The sequence below is a fragment of the Gouania willdenowi genome, chromosome 9 (assembly GCF_900634775.1).
Source record: "Gouania willdenowi chromosome 9, fGouWil2.1, whole genome shotgun sequence".
Classification (NCBI taxonomy): Eukaryota; Metazoa; Chordata; class Actinopteri; order Blenniiformes; family Gobiesocidae; genus Gouania; species Gouania willdenowi.
Window position 1 is genome coordinate 30,576,510 of NC_041052.1, and position 16,415 is coordinate 30,592,924.

Consider the following 16,415-nt stretch of genomic DNA (forward strand, 5'->3'; position numbering starts at 1 on the left):
TTGATTTTGCAGAGAAGTATAAAGATGAGCCACAAAGGTTTTGTAACAGTATTATGGACTGATGAGTGATGGAAAGACCAAAGCATGAAGAAAGAAAGGATCTGCTTATGATCCAAAACACACAAGCTCTAACTCATGATGGTAGCAGCAGAATAAATTCTCAAGTCTACAAACCATTTTGTCTGGCAATTTACTGAAAAATACATTTAAACTAATCGAGAGAAGCTTCATCATGCAACAAGACAATGACCCAAAACACACTGCCAACCCAACAAAGGACTACATCAGGGGGGAAAAGTGGAAGGTCTTAGACTGGCCAAGTCAATCACATGACCTTAATCCAATAGATCATTGTACCTCCTGAAGAGGAGACTGAAGGAAGAAATCCCCAGAAACAAACAAGAACTAAAAAAGGCTGCAGTAAAGGCCTTGAAAAGCATTTCAAATGAAGAATGCAACAGTCTGGTGAAGTCAATGGGTCACAGGCTTGATGCAAGTTATTGCAAGTAAGGGTTATGCTACCAAATATTAAATGTTATTCATTTTAAGTAATTCAATAATGTCTGTTCCAATACTTTTGCTCACTTGAAAAGTGGGTGGGTTCAAACAAAAGGTGCTCTGTCCTTAGTTGTTTAAACACATCTAGATGTAAATACCATGAAATAAAAGCTGGAATTCTGTATTTTTGTCTCAGATTCATGTTTTGATCTGAAACCCAAATGTCTTCAGTATACAACAAAAACAAAGGAATTGTTGACCTTGCCATTCCAATACTTTTGGAGGCAAAATGTGGATGTAGTGACATACACATTTTGCCTGTCAGATGCATTGTTTGTTTGCCACTGTGAGCCCAGAAAAGGTTTAGCCTTGTCAGCACAGTGGCTTTCTAAGTGGGTTGGGGAGACAATTACTGGTGGATACAGGGCCAAGGGCCTCTCCGTACCTCTAAACGTCAAGGGTCATTCAACCAGGGGTGTTCCTGCATCCTGGGTTATTGAGAGGAGTGCCTCTTAATGAGCTATATGCGGCAGCTACCTGCACCTTTGCCTGGTTCTACACCTACAGGGTCAATGTAGCAGCATCACAGGCCTTTGCTGGGCAGTGCTACCGCTACCGCCTACTGGTCCACAGTGAGTGAGTGCAGATTCTTCGTGACAAGGTTGGCATGAGTCATCCATAATTATGCACTGCTTCCGGCGGTCAGGAAGAATGAAATAGAACAAAAGTTACGCATGTATCTACGGTTCTATGAATTCTGGATGACCGCCAGAGCTTCTCGGTCACTCAGATTTCAGGAGGGGCGAGAAGATTTTGACATGAATGAATGATGACAGGATGACACCAGTCTTTTATAGTAGAGGCGGGGTTTTCCTGGGTCACACGTGACTTTGTTTTTATACACACTTGACCTACGCGTCCGCAGAGGATATAATTTACAATTATGCACTGCCTCTGGCAGTCATTCAGAATTCATTGAACCGTAGTTACATGCGTAACTTTTGTTTTAGGTTTATCTTTTATGATTACTATGCCAGTGTTTCCTCGGAGGGAGCCCTCTGCACTAGGGACCGTGATAGGCTGTGGCTACAGTGGTGCTGTCTGTCTCGTGGCCCTCAGTGATGGTGAATGCAATGGAACTGCAATTTGAATGATTACGTGTAGATCTGTGATTCCCAAACAGGGGTACGTGTACCCCTAGGGGTAAAGGAGCACACATTGCAGGGGCTACGCAGAAAGATTTAACAATTAATTTAAAAATAATCAGGAAATGTTAGTTTATTTTAGCACCACAAACTTAGAGTAATAATGCTCAATAACGTTCTATATTTTCTTGTAATTTATTGAAACAGGATTATTTTATGCTGTACAGTCCAGTTTATCTAACTTCTGACAATAGGAGACAATAATTAGCTACATTTTACAAAGGACACTGTATATATTTACTATTGAAGTAATAGTTGAAGTAAGTAGTTTGTTCGTTTGAATCATAACATAACCTAACCACTAGGTTATAGGGCTTGTCTATAAACAGTTACTGGTTCAATAAACAGGAAGAGATTTGAATTTCAATATAGATGATTATGATTTACAGTCCGCATAAACAGGACTGAATCATAACATAACCTAATCACTGGAGCAGACATGGGCTTGTCTGTAAACAGTCACATTTACAGACCTTGGAGTCACTGTTAGCTTACCAATAAACAGGAGGATATTTGTCACCTTTACAATAACTATTGACTAGGCCACTGGGAGTGAGACCCAAGGCCAAGGCAGGCTGACTTTATAATACTATATCATGTTTTTCTGCAGTCAGTGCCTTCTCCTCGCCCTTCTCTGTCTACTCTGTTGGTTTTGTGGTTCACAGCTCAACTCGTCTGGGAAAAAAATACCCCCAGCCTGTGAGCCAGATAGCAAAATAATAGGTGACATGTAGGAGGGAGCAGCGCACCTTTGGATGAGAGATCATCCATGCTCAGCAGAGCTCAGAGGGAGAGGAGGAAAGGAGTTTACGAGACAGAAAATGGCGCTACGTACAGAGTTGACGTTCCCAGCAGCGCACACACGACCAGAGCATGTGTGAAACTCATGGATAGTGTGGCGATGGTGAGATAAAACGCAGTGACACTCTGCATGTCTGGGAGGAAGAGGAAGTTGTGTGTGTGCAGACTGATGGGAGAGAAACTTGGAGGAATGCCAAAATACAGTAAGAAATCCATTCAACTCTGACCCATAGCAAAATAATAATAATTTTGCCATCAAAAGCCCTGTCTCGGTGTTTTTTTTTTTAATATATATATATAAGGAAACAATGTTCAGATGTTAGATTGTCACTAAACCAAAAATATAGCTTTAAAGTCACTGACAGGGTTTTTTTTTTAGAAAAAGGCTTTTTTCTCAGCTTTTTGCTCTGAAACTGAAGATTTGTGTAAAACTTGCACTATTCAACGGCTGATTACAAAAGAACAAAACGAGCCAGAAACAAAAAAATTTTGATGAAAGAGGCTTTAATCATTCAGAATCTGGTGTCAGATTTCATATAGTCGTAGTAGAAAATATTCTGTGAGTCTTTAAAATCAGTCAAAATGCTCAAAAACTGCTGGCACTGAGGGGGGTAGAAAATCTGAAAATGGCTGGCACTGAATGAGTTAAAAGGGAGTTGTTTCTTCCCACTTTGCTAAATACTTGTTCATGTGGATCTTGTTGGGTTTTTTCTTTCTTATTATGAATTTTACATTTTGATAAGTGCATTGAGATTACTTTGTTGTAATTTACGCTATACAAATAAAGTTGGATTGAATTGAATTGAAATAATAGTTACACTCATTGTTTTGAAATTGTAAATTAGGCCTTAGGGAACCAATGTTTGAGACACAGTTAGGGGTTTAAGAGAGCCCGCTGTTCCACAAATAAAAACGCATATGAAATTGTGGAGAAGGTACTTGTGAAATGAAGACGGGGTACAAATGATTTGACAGAAATGTGAGGGGGGGAAATTAATAAAGTGACAGTTTCTCATCAGTAAACCTAAAAAAGTTAAAAAAAAAAGTAACAAATGGGGTTTCTCAAGGTTCACCTTTTTATTTCAAATATATTTTTACATCGTTCATGTCCACGTCTGCTTTAAACAAATCAAATGAAATGGAGGACGAGGGCCATTGCATTACACAGAAGAAGGTCAGAGTTCTGAAAATAGCCTGTGACACCACACACACACACACCCACACACACACACACACACACACACACACACACACACACACACACACAGAGTGGCTCAGTAAACAGGCTGTCGGACAGAGACTTGGTGAGAGAAATATCTGTTTGTTTATAAACGCTCACTCATTCACAGGTGTATGTTTATGTTCTTTCATTTTAGTATAAACATTTAATAAGGCTATGCTATTATTGTTTTAATATTAAACAAAGTTTTTTAGAGGAGGTTTGTCTGTATCTCTGCATGTATCATGAAATTCATATAATGGATCTACATTTCTTTCATATTGTTTTATATCATTGTTAGTGTGTGTGATCACATCATACATCCTAACAAAGAATATGTATACATATATGATGATGGTTCTCCGTCTGAGTGAGAACCTGTATGTTCCCACAGGAGGAGGAGGAGGAAGATGGGTCTGGAGAGGAAGGCCGAGGGTTCGTTCTGTGACGTTTCTCTGCTCCGAGGAATGTGGGAGGTCCGAGTGAAGAAGCAACAATGGAGACAGAAGAAGGAGAGGGATAGGGTGGAGAAGAGTGCCCTCAGCAGGTAGTAGAGAGAGACAGAGCAAAAACACATCCAAGATAAACTGCACAGTTTAGAATTCGCCGTAAAAGACTACCAGAACCCATTAGACTCCCCAATCACACCTAAAGAACTACACGATAAAATTAAATCTCTAGAAACCAAGAAGGCCTGTGGCACTGATGGCATCCTAAAGGAAATAATCAAATATACGGACCCCAAATTCCAGCCAGCCATATTATAAGTCTTTAACATTGTCCTCAACACCGGCATCTTCCCTGATGTTTGGAACCAAGGTCTTATAACGCCGCTATATAAAAGCGGGGACAAACTCAACCCCAACAATTATCAAAGGATCTGTCTCAACAGCAACCTGGGTAAAATCCTCAGCATGATCATCAACCACCGGCTTCTTCACATCATCACCAAAAAATAGTCAAACTCAAATTGGCTTTTTAATAATAATAATAATAATAATAATAATAATAATGCATCAATTTTATATAGCGCTTTTTTGGACACTGAAATTACCGCACAACAGACCACATTTTTACCCTCAGCACCCTGATAGAAAAACAAATGTTTCTCCTGTCTCATTGACTTCCACAAAGTAATTTAATTTAATTTGGCACCAGGGCCTGCTGTACAAACTACTAGAAAGTGGAATAGTAGGAAAAACATAAGATGTAATAAAATCAGTGTACACCACACACGTGCGCCATCAAGATCAACAATGATTATACAGAGTTCTTCCCTCAGAGCCGGGAGGTTAGACAGGGGTGCAGTCTGAGCCCAACCCTCTTCAACATTTACATTAATAAGCTAGCACAATCATTAGAACAATCTGCAGCATCATGCTGGCAGACACAGAAATCAAATGCCTGCTGTTTGCCAATGACTGGTGTTGCTGTCATCAGAGCCGTATAGAGAGAGTTGCGACAATGGAAGTTCAAAATGCTTGACCGTCACATGATTCATGTAAGACTGAATTTTGTCTGGAAGATAGTGGCTGGCCATTCGAATCCATTAATTCCTAGTGACATAACTGGGATTTTGGTAATTTGTCGTCAATAACTGCATTGATTTAGAATTTTATACAGTACACCATTATATATATATGTGTATATACAACATAGGTTTATGTAGTTCCATAAATTTGTATTGATAATTTGTGTAAACAGCTAACTTAATAGCTTTTTAACGTAGTTAAGGCCAACATTAATTTGGTAAAATAAATGTGTTAATATGTATTATATACTGTATGTATTGCTTGGAATTTTCTTAAAAAAGGGGTCTGGTTTGGTCCAGAATACATCAGTGAGCTGTTAGTCAGGTATGAACCCAGCAGGTCTCTCAGATCTATAGACACAGGTCAGATAGTGGAGACCAGAGCTCACAGTAAACATGGTGATGCTGCTTTTAGTTGTTATGCTGCAAAGAAGTGGAACAAACTGCCAGCAGAGCTGAAGTCAGCATCCAATGTGAACATTTTTAAATCAAAGTTAAAGGCACTTTTTTTCTCTACTGCATATGATTGAGAGAGAGATTTTTGGTCATGTTGTTGATATAATGTGTTTGTTGATGATTTTACTGATGATTTTAATTGATTTTACTGATGATTTTAATTGATTTTACTGATGATTTTACATGTTCTTATTGATTTTAAACAATTGAATGTTTTATCATGTAAAGCACATTGAGTTGCCTTGAGTATGAAATGCTCTATAGAAATAAATTTGCCTTGCCTTGCCCTAGGGCTTCTGTATAAAAGAAACAAATCACAAAAGCGATAGCATAAATCTTTTCGCACTTAGGCCCCGCTGACCACCACCAACATTCATGCAAAATTCATATCCATTCACCTGAGGCAATGTGGGTAAAGTGCCTTGCCCAAGGACACGACAATGACTTGGATAGAGCAGGATTATAACCCTTCGGTTATGGGACGGCCCACCTTACCACTGAGCTACGGTTGCCCCTATATGTGTGTGTGTGTGTCCAGGATTGAGCAGCAGTGGCAGTATAGGATCTACTGTAAGACTCTGAAGACCTCAGAGTTAAACCAGCTGCAGCGTTACTTGGAGAGAAACACACTGAGCCAGCAGCCATCAACACACACAGGTGTGCACACACACACACACACACACACAGGTATATTATTCTCCGCCTTATTTTTTGCTATTTGTTGTTGTTTGCTCTTGTTGTCTGTTGTTGCTATTGTTTGTTGTTATTTGTTGTTATGGTTAATGGCGTCCTCAGACGAGCAGCAGCAGGATAATGGCATCTCTGGGGAGGATCACAACAGGCTGGTGTTTCAGCTAGAAGGCGACCAATGGACGGTGAGCTCTGTATTTTGAGGGGGCGTGGCCCTGGAGCGATGTGGGTGCTGAACAGCCAATCCCGTTACAGAATTTCCCCCGGGAGCTGCAGTGGTCGACCTATCTGACGGAGTGGAACGTGGTTGGCACGAGGATCCGCCTCCTGCCCGACTTCCTGCCTCTGTTCACCCAGCTCACCAAGCTGCACATGCCCAGGAATGCCATCAGCGAGCTGCCGCCAGAGATCGGTGACGTCTGACCTCAGGTCCTGGTTCCACAGGATGACCTCTGACCTGTGTGTGTGTGTGTGTGTGTGTGTGTGTGTGTGCAGGTCAGCTGAGGGCGCTGAAGGAGTTGAACGTCAGCTACAACCATCTGAGCAAAGTTCCGGCAGAGCTCGGAGACTGTGAGAACCTGCTGAGGCTGGAATTGAGCGGGAACAGGAACCTATCAGAGCTGCCCTTTGAGGTAAGACGCCAGTGCTGATTGGACAGGCCTGAAGTCACTGGTGTGTGTGTGTGTGTGTGTGTGTGTGTGTGTGTGTGTGTGTGTGTAGCTGAAGAACCTGAAGCAGCTCCTCCACTTGGACATCTCAGAGAACGTCTTCGTGTCCATTCCTATCTGCACTTTGAGGATGAGCAGCTTACAGTTCCTGGACCTGAGCAACAACCGACTCACTGACCTGCCAGAGGACATGGACAGGTAACCATGGCAACGCACCTAAAGGTCAGGGAGGTTTGATTTACAGCGCAAGAGTCGTTTTAGTTCAACTCAGAGAGCAAGAGAGCAACGACAAACCAGGGGAGAAAAGAGTGTTTACATGTTCTGTGTGTGTGTGTGTGTGTGTGTGTGTATCAGGCTGGAGCAGCTGGTCACCCTCTTTGTACATAGGAACTCTCTGTCCTACCTTCCTCAGTGTCTGAGTAACATCAGCTCTCTGAAGATGATTGTGGTCAGTGGAGAGATGCTCGTGTGTACACCCACCAGGCTGTGCAGTAACCCCGACATCAAGTACACACACGCACACACACACACACACACACACACACAGTCATATACTGTATGGTGACCAGGGGTCAAAGGTCACTGCTTCCTGTGCAGGTTCATCAGACTGTTGGACAATCCGAGTAGCAGGACGACAGAGAGGAAGAAGGAGGAGGAGAAGGAGAAGGAGAGGAGGTGGAGGACGGCGGAGCAGCTGAAGGACAGCAGAGAGAAGGAGTTCATGGAGGCCTACATCAGCTCCCTGAAGGACAGAGGTCAGAGGTCACGCACACACACAAGGACAGGGTGAGCCACCAGTGCAGTATATCACATATATAAACACATCGTTAGCTATGTTCATTATAGTGACATAATGCCAGAGGGTCGCTGGTTCGATCCCCACACTGGGTCCTAACTGCTCCTCAGTGCCAGTTAAGGGTGGGGTTAATTATAATTGTAATCCCATGATTGACCATTAATTACAATTATAATGTAACTGTAATTGTATTTGAAAAAATCTGTTGCTGTTGTAATCAGAATTGGTTCAGTTATTTGAACTTTGAAATTGTAATTGGCATGAAATTCTGGAAAAACTGTCAGTGCCAAGGCATTAAAATGGAACAAACTGTTTGGATGAAGTGACTCCATTACTTTTGTTGATATGTTTTTTTACTAGCGATTTGTTGTAACAATATCTAAATCTCATGGTTTGGTATAATCACGGTATTGACCTCACAGTACGATAATTATTGCAGTATGTAGGAAAGTTCACGGTTTTTACAGGAAAGCTAACAATAACAATACATTGTCTGTTCACCATTTTGACAGTATTTATTGTCATACTTTTACATTCATGACATTATAAACTGAATACTGCCTATAACAGATACAGATATTTTAAATAAATGCAAAAATTCCAAATCAGTCAGGAACACACTTAAAGGCAACACAGGTAAAGAAACAGCCTAGTTACAATAATTAAATAAACAGCCAAAGAATCAAAGTAGTGCAAACTTCCTTATTCTTTATTTAGCTTAATTTGAGGTTTTTCTAGAGAAAGACTAGAAGTAACTTTGTCAACATGTATTTATTTATTTATTTGACAGAGACAATGCAATTCAAACAGAGATACAAAATAAGTGTGGCAGCTGATGTGATGATGTTTAAAGCTAGCGCTAATTTATAACTCCTGTCCCTGGTTGGGCCTTTTCTACATTACAGTGGAATACAGTAAAAACCATATTTTCCTGACATATTAGACTATCATAAGGCCCTAAACACTAATTGAAATATGATGAGCACACTTAACCTGCGGTGTGAAAAGCAGAGTACGGCATGAAAATTGAGAAAATAGGAAAAACACCCACATTTTGGAGGCAAAGTCATATGTGTACATACATAGTAAAAATGGGAAAAAAATGGAATTGTTTTTTTTTTAGATAAGGTCATACTAACGTATAAAAATTGCAAGATAAGTCTATAGTAAGGCATAAAAATGGAAAAAAAATTGGAAATTTCTTTTGAGATAAGGCTATAGTGAAACATTAAAAGGAAACATTTTGGAATTATTTTTGAGATAAGGCTATCATAAGACCTTAAAAACTATTGCAAATATGATGAGCACACTTTGGGGCATGTAAGGGTTTTTTTTGTTTTATATGGTCATATAATATCATATAATCATCTTATTATATTGTAATCCAAAGTGTTCTGAGTGAAAACTGAATCTGTTTTCCTTCTCTTGGCTCTGTAAATGACCTTCAGAAATACAGGAGTGTGACGCTGGAGCTCAGCCAATCAGAGATTTTTCTAGCAACTGGGCGATCTCATAAGCGGTTTTAAGCATTACTATTGGCTGCTCAAGCTGCTCATCAAAAGTCAATGCGTGTTCTGGATCTGAGAGTAGGGACTGTCCAAAGGCTTTATATTCCAGCTGAAGTCTCTAATGCAGCGCAAGAGAGAAAAGGAAGACTGAGGTGGAGAAGCAACAGAATAAAGGCACAAACGTGTTCAGGAGGAATGCTGTACGCGGAGTTGGTGTGTACAACTGATCCGCTTTCAGTCAGCGCAGTCCACCCCGGGTCAGAGAGAGTGAAAACAGACAGAATAAATAGCTTATTAAAAACTGATCCAAGTAGGAAAGAACAGACCCAATTCATCTGCAGTGTGGACGGAGTGTGTCTGCTCTGATCAGCTGAGATTGGCTGCAGCTCGGCTGCTTGTGTTTGAGGAGCAGCTGTGACTCTGAGCCTCTTACTGTTCTCACAGCAGCGAGTTATACGTTCATGTCTCTATAACATCAGAAAACTCTCCAAAAGCACAAGATAAAGTTCCTACATTTGTTACTAGTCTCAATGATGAAAAAAGTTGCAAAGAGTTCACAGTGGTGTGTGTGCACGCGAGTTTCGTTAAGGAGGGGAGGAGGTAGCGTGGAGTGCCTCACGATTTTACATACCCCAGCTTTAAACTAGAATGAAAATCCAGTAAGGAATGAAGAATGAGAAAAATGTGTAAAACACCCATATTTCAGAGGTGAGCCCATATGTGGCCATACCTGGCTGTCATTGCCTGATCTCATGAGATTTCAGACGATAAGTAGGGCTGAGCCTGGTTAGTACTTGGACGGGAGACCACTGAGAATTCCAGGTGCCACAGTGGGGTGGGAGTTCCTTAGTAAGGCATAACAATGGAAGAATCTTGAATTTTTTAAGGCTTTAATAGGGCATAAACATTTCCAAAATGTGGGATTTTTTTTTCTGAGGTAAGGCTTGCAAATGTAAAAATCTTTGAATTTTTTTCTGAAATAATGCATAGGAATGGAGAAATTTGGGATTTTGGAAAATGTAAAAATTATGGAATTTTTTTCTGAGGTGAAAATCCAGTAAGGCATGAAAAAAACTAAAATGTGAAAAACACCCTAATTTCGGAGGTTAAGCCATATGTGGCCATACCTGTCTGTCGTTGGCCAATCTTGTCAGACCACAGAAGCTAAGCAAAGTCGACCCTGGTTAGAACTTGAAAGGGAGACTCCTGAGGTGCCACAGTGGGGTCGGAGTGAGGCATAGTCAGTGTTTGGAAGTAACGGCGTTTAAAATAACGGCGTTATGTAACGGCGTTTGTTTTTCAGAAACGGGGTAATCTAGCGAATTTTTTACGCCGTTAAATGCGGTGCGTTACATGTATTGATTGATAAACTTTTATCCGAAAGCATCCTTAGCTTCTTACTCGGCTGTAGTGAGGGGGTGTTAAAAACAAGGTCAGCGATTATGATTGGCACACGCGACACACACACACACGCTACACACACACACACACACACACACACACACACACACACAGACAGATGGACAGACAGACACACACACACACACACACACACTACAGATTTGATGAAGCAGCAGAGATGGCGAGCGTGGAGCAGTCTGATGAAAAGTTGGCATTTTTAAGGTGACGATACAAACACGACTTTAAATTAATTGTGGTCAAGGTTTAAGAACGTGCATGGGAAGTGTTCATTATGTCCAGGAGTGAAGAATTTGTCGACATCCGTTGTAAGCAACTCAAATTTAATGAAGCACCTCACAACGGCAGTAACGCAAATAGTTACTTTCCTTGGTAATTAGTTACTTTCATTATAGAGTAATTCAGTTACTAATGCAGTTACTTTTTGGAACAAGTAGTGAGTAACTATAACTAATTACTTTTTTAAAGTAACGTTCCCAACACTGGGCATAGTATAGTAAGGCATCAAAATGGAAGAATTTTGATTTTTTTTTCTGATTCAAGGCTACAGTGAAGCTTAAAAAGAGAAAAAATGGGATTTTTTTTCTGAGATAAGGCTACAGTATAGTAAGACCCTACAAACTAGTGCAAATATGATGAGCACACTTAAAGCTGCAATATGTAGAATCATGAGGAGCTTCACACTCCCCCCTCCCCTCCTGAAAAAATCACCAGTCTTCTTGGGAATGCTCGCGTGCACGCGCACAACTGTGGAACTCTGTGACTGTTTTCTCCATAGAAACTAGTAACAAATGTCAGGACTTTATCTGGTGTTAATGGAAAGTATTCTGATGTTTTAAAGACATGAAAACACATATCACTCACTGCTGTGAGGACAGTAAGAGGCTCAGATCCCTCCGCCTCCTGATCCCAGCTGATCAGAGCAGACACACTGCAAATGAAATGGATCTGTTCTCTGTCTCCACCTTAGATAATGTTTCTCTTAGTTTTACAAGCTATTTATCGCATCTGTTATCACTAGTTCTCTCTAACTCGGGGCAGACTGTGCACAGACTGAAAGTGGTTCGCACGCAGTCTGCTGCATACACCGAGTCAGAGGGACCTCTGCGGACTGTGTTCCTCCTTTGTGCCTTTATTCTGTTGCTTCTCCACCTCTGTCTTCCTTTTTCCTCTTGCTTTGCCGTGTAACTGCTGAGCCAAAAGCCATGTAGAGGCTTCAACTTGAATATAATGCCATAGGACTTTCCCTACTCTCAGATCGGGAACGCGCATTGACTTTTGAAGAGAAGCTCAAGCAGCCAATAATAATGCTTAAAACTGCTCATGGATCCCCCTGTTGGTAGAAAGATCTCTGATTGGCTGAGCTTTAGAAATACAGGAGCGTGACTTTACTGTATTTCTATAGCTCATTTACAGGTCAGGAGAAGGAGAAGAGATTCACTGTACCACTCAGAACACTTTGGATACAATATGCTCAAAGATGATTATGGATTTTGACCAAATAACACCAAAACAAATGACATATTGCAGCTTTAAACTGGGGTGAAAATGTTACAGTTCTGTGGCTTACACATATGTAGTTAACAATCAATAAATAAGTTTCACATTAACTTTTCACACTACCTGTCACTTCTTTTGATGATCATTTTAATATTTAAAAAATGAAATAAAATCAATGGGTATACTGATAGAAAAAAGGCTCAGATGCCCACACCAAAAATATTATACCAATATTTCCATTGATATTGAAGCCAAACCAGGAAACTAATAGATGAGAAACAAATTAGATGAAAGATAATATTCTTTAGTATATTTTTTTTTTATTCTGATTTAAGACATGGGTCAAAACTGCCCCGTTATCATAAGAGATGCTAACAGGAAGCTAACACAAGACGTCATGTTTTATGGGCATATTTATTAAAGACTTTCGGGGAGAAAATAATCATTGTAATTGTACAAAACAGTTGTAAATGTGTGTGTGTGTGTGTGTGTGTGTTCTCTCACAGACTCTGTGCCGTACTCAACCACCAAAGTGTCCATCAGTCTGCTCTGAGGAGGACGAGCACGTGCACACACACCTACTGCCACCAGCTGCTGTTCCACCTCAGACCTCTGGGGGTCGCACTGTAACACTCAGAACTGACCAGCAGGTGACAGGAAACCAGTTTCACTGTGTTTCTGAACTGGTTTAGGCCTGCTGTGAGTTGGTTTTTACTGGTTTGACAGTTTGTCGTGTCCCGTTTTGCCTAAATGGTTTCAGATAGTGTCGGACTGGTGTGCAACTGGTTTTCAGTTCGTTGTGGTTGTAGTTTAGTATACTGGTTTTGAGCAGGTTTATATGGTTTCAGACAACTTCAATAGGTTTTTGCACTAGTACTAGTTCATAGCTGGTGTTTAGACCAGTTTGATTCCAGTTGGGACTGGTGTGTACCTTTTGTTTCCTGGGTAAAAAAAAAGATTTCATTTTATACACTAAGTTCTGCCTCTTGTTCTGTCCCTGGTAAGATGGCGCCGAGGTGGGGGTTGTTTTCATGTTCCTGTTTGTTTCTATGGTTGAAGCATAGACTGTAGAACAGTGGACAGATGAGGGATGACTTGTATTAAATACATGCACAGAGTTTACATGGATGTGAAACATTTGTATTTGTTTATTTATTCAAGGGACAATGCATGTTAAAAAACAAGAGAACGCCAGAAAAACCTGTACCTGTAAAAATGCAGGATTGTAGCCAAAGCTAATTTCCATCCTCAGTCCCCTGCTGGACCAAAAACCAGCCATATTACCTACACACTACATTTAATTCAACACATTACCAACATCCAAGCTCATTCTCATATACTCTTAAGTGTTGGTGTCCAACTTTAAAATGACAAACATGTATATTCACTCACACTACACAAACACTGTATACTCACACGCAATATAAAAAATCATCTATTTAAACATATAAAATACCAAATATAATTGCAGTTCCCAACTCCTGTACAAAGTGCAGTCACATGATGATGCAAAGTTTTGTTCAGTTGTGTGGATAATTTTGAATGTCCAACATCCAAGATTTCAGTTGTTTGGAAAAGGAGTTTAGAGTTGAGAGCTCTCGTATTGTTGTTGGGATGGTGTTCCATGTATGAGAATACAGTCTGTCCAATGGTGGTTTTTCTGGATGGGATTTTACAGTCACCTCTGGACCTTGCTCTTGTGAATGTTTTGATTGTTTTTAGTGACAAATTCCTGTCGTGGAGCAGGGGCCAGTCCGTGAAGAATTGTGTATGAGGGTAGAGTCCGTAAATTTAATCATGTTTACCCAGCTTAGCATATTGTGTTTCTTTAACATTTTACAGTGATGATAAGTTTTTGTTTTTTTATCTAGAGTTTTTAGGGACTGTTTGTACACGGTTTCCATTGGTTTCAAAGTAGTCTTTCCTGTAGATACCCAACTTGTCATGCAGTATGTCATATGAGAAACAATCATTACATTGAAATACAGTTTTTTCTGCATCTGGTATTAGATTGTTTCTTATGTGCTTAAAGTTAGATACGTTAAATTTCATTTTATTAGGTACATTTTTATTTGCTGTTTGAAGTTGAGTCTCGAGTCAACAGTTATTCCTAGGTATTTAAATTTAGGTTACCATTTCAATTGATGTACCATTTATCAGTACAGGGGGGTTATTTTCGGCAATATTATTTTTGGAGAAGTACACACAGACAGTTTTGATAAATTGAGGGTCAGTTGGGACCTCTTGCAGCCATTCTGAAACATTTGTCATAGCAGATGTAAGTTGTTCAGCTGCTTGATGTTTGTTTTTAGCATGAACATAAATGACAGCATCATCTGCATATAACTGACACTGTACATTTGAATGGGCAGCTACTTGGAAAGTCATTTATATGAAGAAAAATAGTAATGACGATAGAGCTGAGCCTTGTGGTATTCCCAGCTGGTTTTCACAGATTGGAGAGGCTGAAGGTATGGTTAGGTATGATTGCATCCAGTGCACAGTACATGGGAAGAGATTGAAATGAGACATTGTGCTGAATAATATTGTATGATTGATGCTTTCTTAAAGGAGACATATCGTGCCTTTAAATCCTTCCTTTTTACATATAAATCATACAGTTGTGGTCTATGTAAAGCGGAACTGCAATGTTTGGGTCTGAATTCCTCATTATTATAGCTCCACAGGCCCCTTTTCTACCCCTTTTCTGGTGTGTTTCTGAGAGCAACTCGTTTTGGTGCGGTCTCTTTAAATGCAAATGAGGCACTTCTTACCCCCGCCCCCTCTCCAGGTTGCAGAGGTAACACTAGGTTCAACTCCACCCTGTTCGGCCATTTTTGTAGTTTGATAGAAGAGATACGATTATTTAGCGGTGCAGAAAATGTTTATTCACACGTTATTTACAAAATGTCAACAACGGAAGACTTGTCCATCCAGCTTTACATGTTTGAGCCAGAGTCGGACCCGGCGGAGTGAGATGAAAATGAAGATGATGAACCTAAAATGAGCACACAACGCTAACATATGAAGACGATGCAACTGCTAATGCTAACAAAACAATGACAGGGACGTCTTATCATCACACTTTTTAGCGTTATTTACAGCTTACCGAAGTGCTCTGTTCGTCGTCTCCAAAGATAGAAGGAATTGAACCCTCAATCAGACAAAGTCTTTCGGCAAATTCTTCTTTATACTGGCGGAGGTTGCAGAAGCATTCATCCTTGAAGTGCTTCGCGCTCACAAAAATGACCTTACCCACAGATGTGGGTACATTTCAGTGAAAAATAAAACTCAACCAGGCACTTTGAAAAGGTTCTGATGCTGGGAGACAGTGTAATGAAGCGTGTGAGTTACTACATCCAACAACTGAACATTTTGACTTATCCTCTCGTAACTTCGGCATCCTTGAGCTTGGACTACAAAATCGCAGTGAGAAATAAAAATGGCGAATTGCTCGAAGTATTGGGCCTGGAGTCGATGTCCTAATTTGGCATTTCCGCTGCAAATACTGTGACGTTATTGTTCAAAAAACGTAATAGAGAGTAGAAAAATCGAAACAGATTGAAAAATATGACCAAAACAGAATATAAAGATATCTACGGAGCACCTGAAGAGACTAATTTGAAATTTTCTGTACTTCTAAACACTCTAAATATACAACAAAATGCATTTAAGGGCTAAAAAAGTGGATTTAGCATGATATGTCCCCTTTAAGGTCAAAGAACACTGCTCCTACAGCACCTCTTCTATCAATGTTAAATTTAAATTTTTCCAGAAGAAAGCATTGGCTTTTTCTGTGGAGTAGTGTTTCCTAAAGCCGAATTGCATTTGGTGGAGATTAAAGGTGCAGTCTGCAATTCTTATAAAAGTGACTTTTTATCATATTTGCTTAAGCTGTCACTATGTAAGGACAGCTTTACATCAAACTAGTAGTTTGTGTGAAAAAAAACAGGCTAATTTAGTCCCCCCGCTGCTCCTGCAGCCTTTGGCAGATTGCCAGAATGTACCGTGACCGAGCAAAAAGAACCAATCAGAGCCAGGATTGTGTTTGATGGACTGTCTGACAGCTGTTGCTCACAGTCCCCGCCCCTTTCCCAGAGCACCGTCTTTTTTACAGTGTATGG

At 40.3% G+C, this 16,415-nt stretch overlaps 1 protein-coding gene across 2 annotated transcripts; it reads left to right on the forward strand.

The window, feature by feature from the left end:
* The first annotated feature begins 3,720 nt into the window (after nt 1-3,720).
* Nucleotides 3,721-14,980, forward strand: lrrc2 (leucine rich repeat containing 2). 2 transcript variants are annotated; one of them, XM_028456684.1, is made up of 10 exons: nt 3,721-3,808; nt 4,118-4,270; nt 6,249-6,367; nt 6,506-6,585; nt 6,656-6,812; nt 6,896-7,032; nt 7,121-7,266; nt 7,423-7,575; nt 7,666-7,823; nt 12,798-14,980. In XM_028456684.1, exons 2-10 carry the CDS (start codon nt 4,134-4,136, stop codon nt 12,842-12,844), a joined length of 1,134 nt encoding a protein of 377 aa, XP_028312485.1. In that variant the 5' UTR covers nt 3,721-3,808; nt 4,118-4,133; the 3' UTR covers nt 12,845-14,980. The 2 variants fall into 2 exon arrangements, with proteins under 2 accessions (XP_028312485.1, XP_028312486.1); XM_028456685.1 differs by having other exon boundaries at nt 3,746-3,808; nt 4,025-4,270.
* Nucleotides 14,981-16,415: the final 1,435 nt, after the last annotated feature.

What these genes read in the sequence shown, in the direction of transcription:
- lrrc2 (XM_028456684.1), top strand. Translation starts at nt 4,134, where the DNA reads ATGGGTCTGGAGAGGAAGGCCGAGGGTTCGTTCTGTGACGTTTCTCTG. An exon ending in TGCAGTAACCCCGACATCAA is followed by an intron (nt 7,576 to 7,665) that starts GTACACACACGC and finishes CTTCCTGTGCAG; the next exon opens with GTTCATCAGACTGTTGGACA. An exon ending in CAGCTCCCTGAAGGACAGAG is followed by an intron (nt 7,824 to 12,797) that starts GTCAGAGGTCAC and finishes GTTCTCTCACAG; the next exon opens with ACTCTGTGCCGTACTCAACC.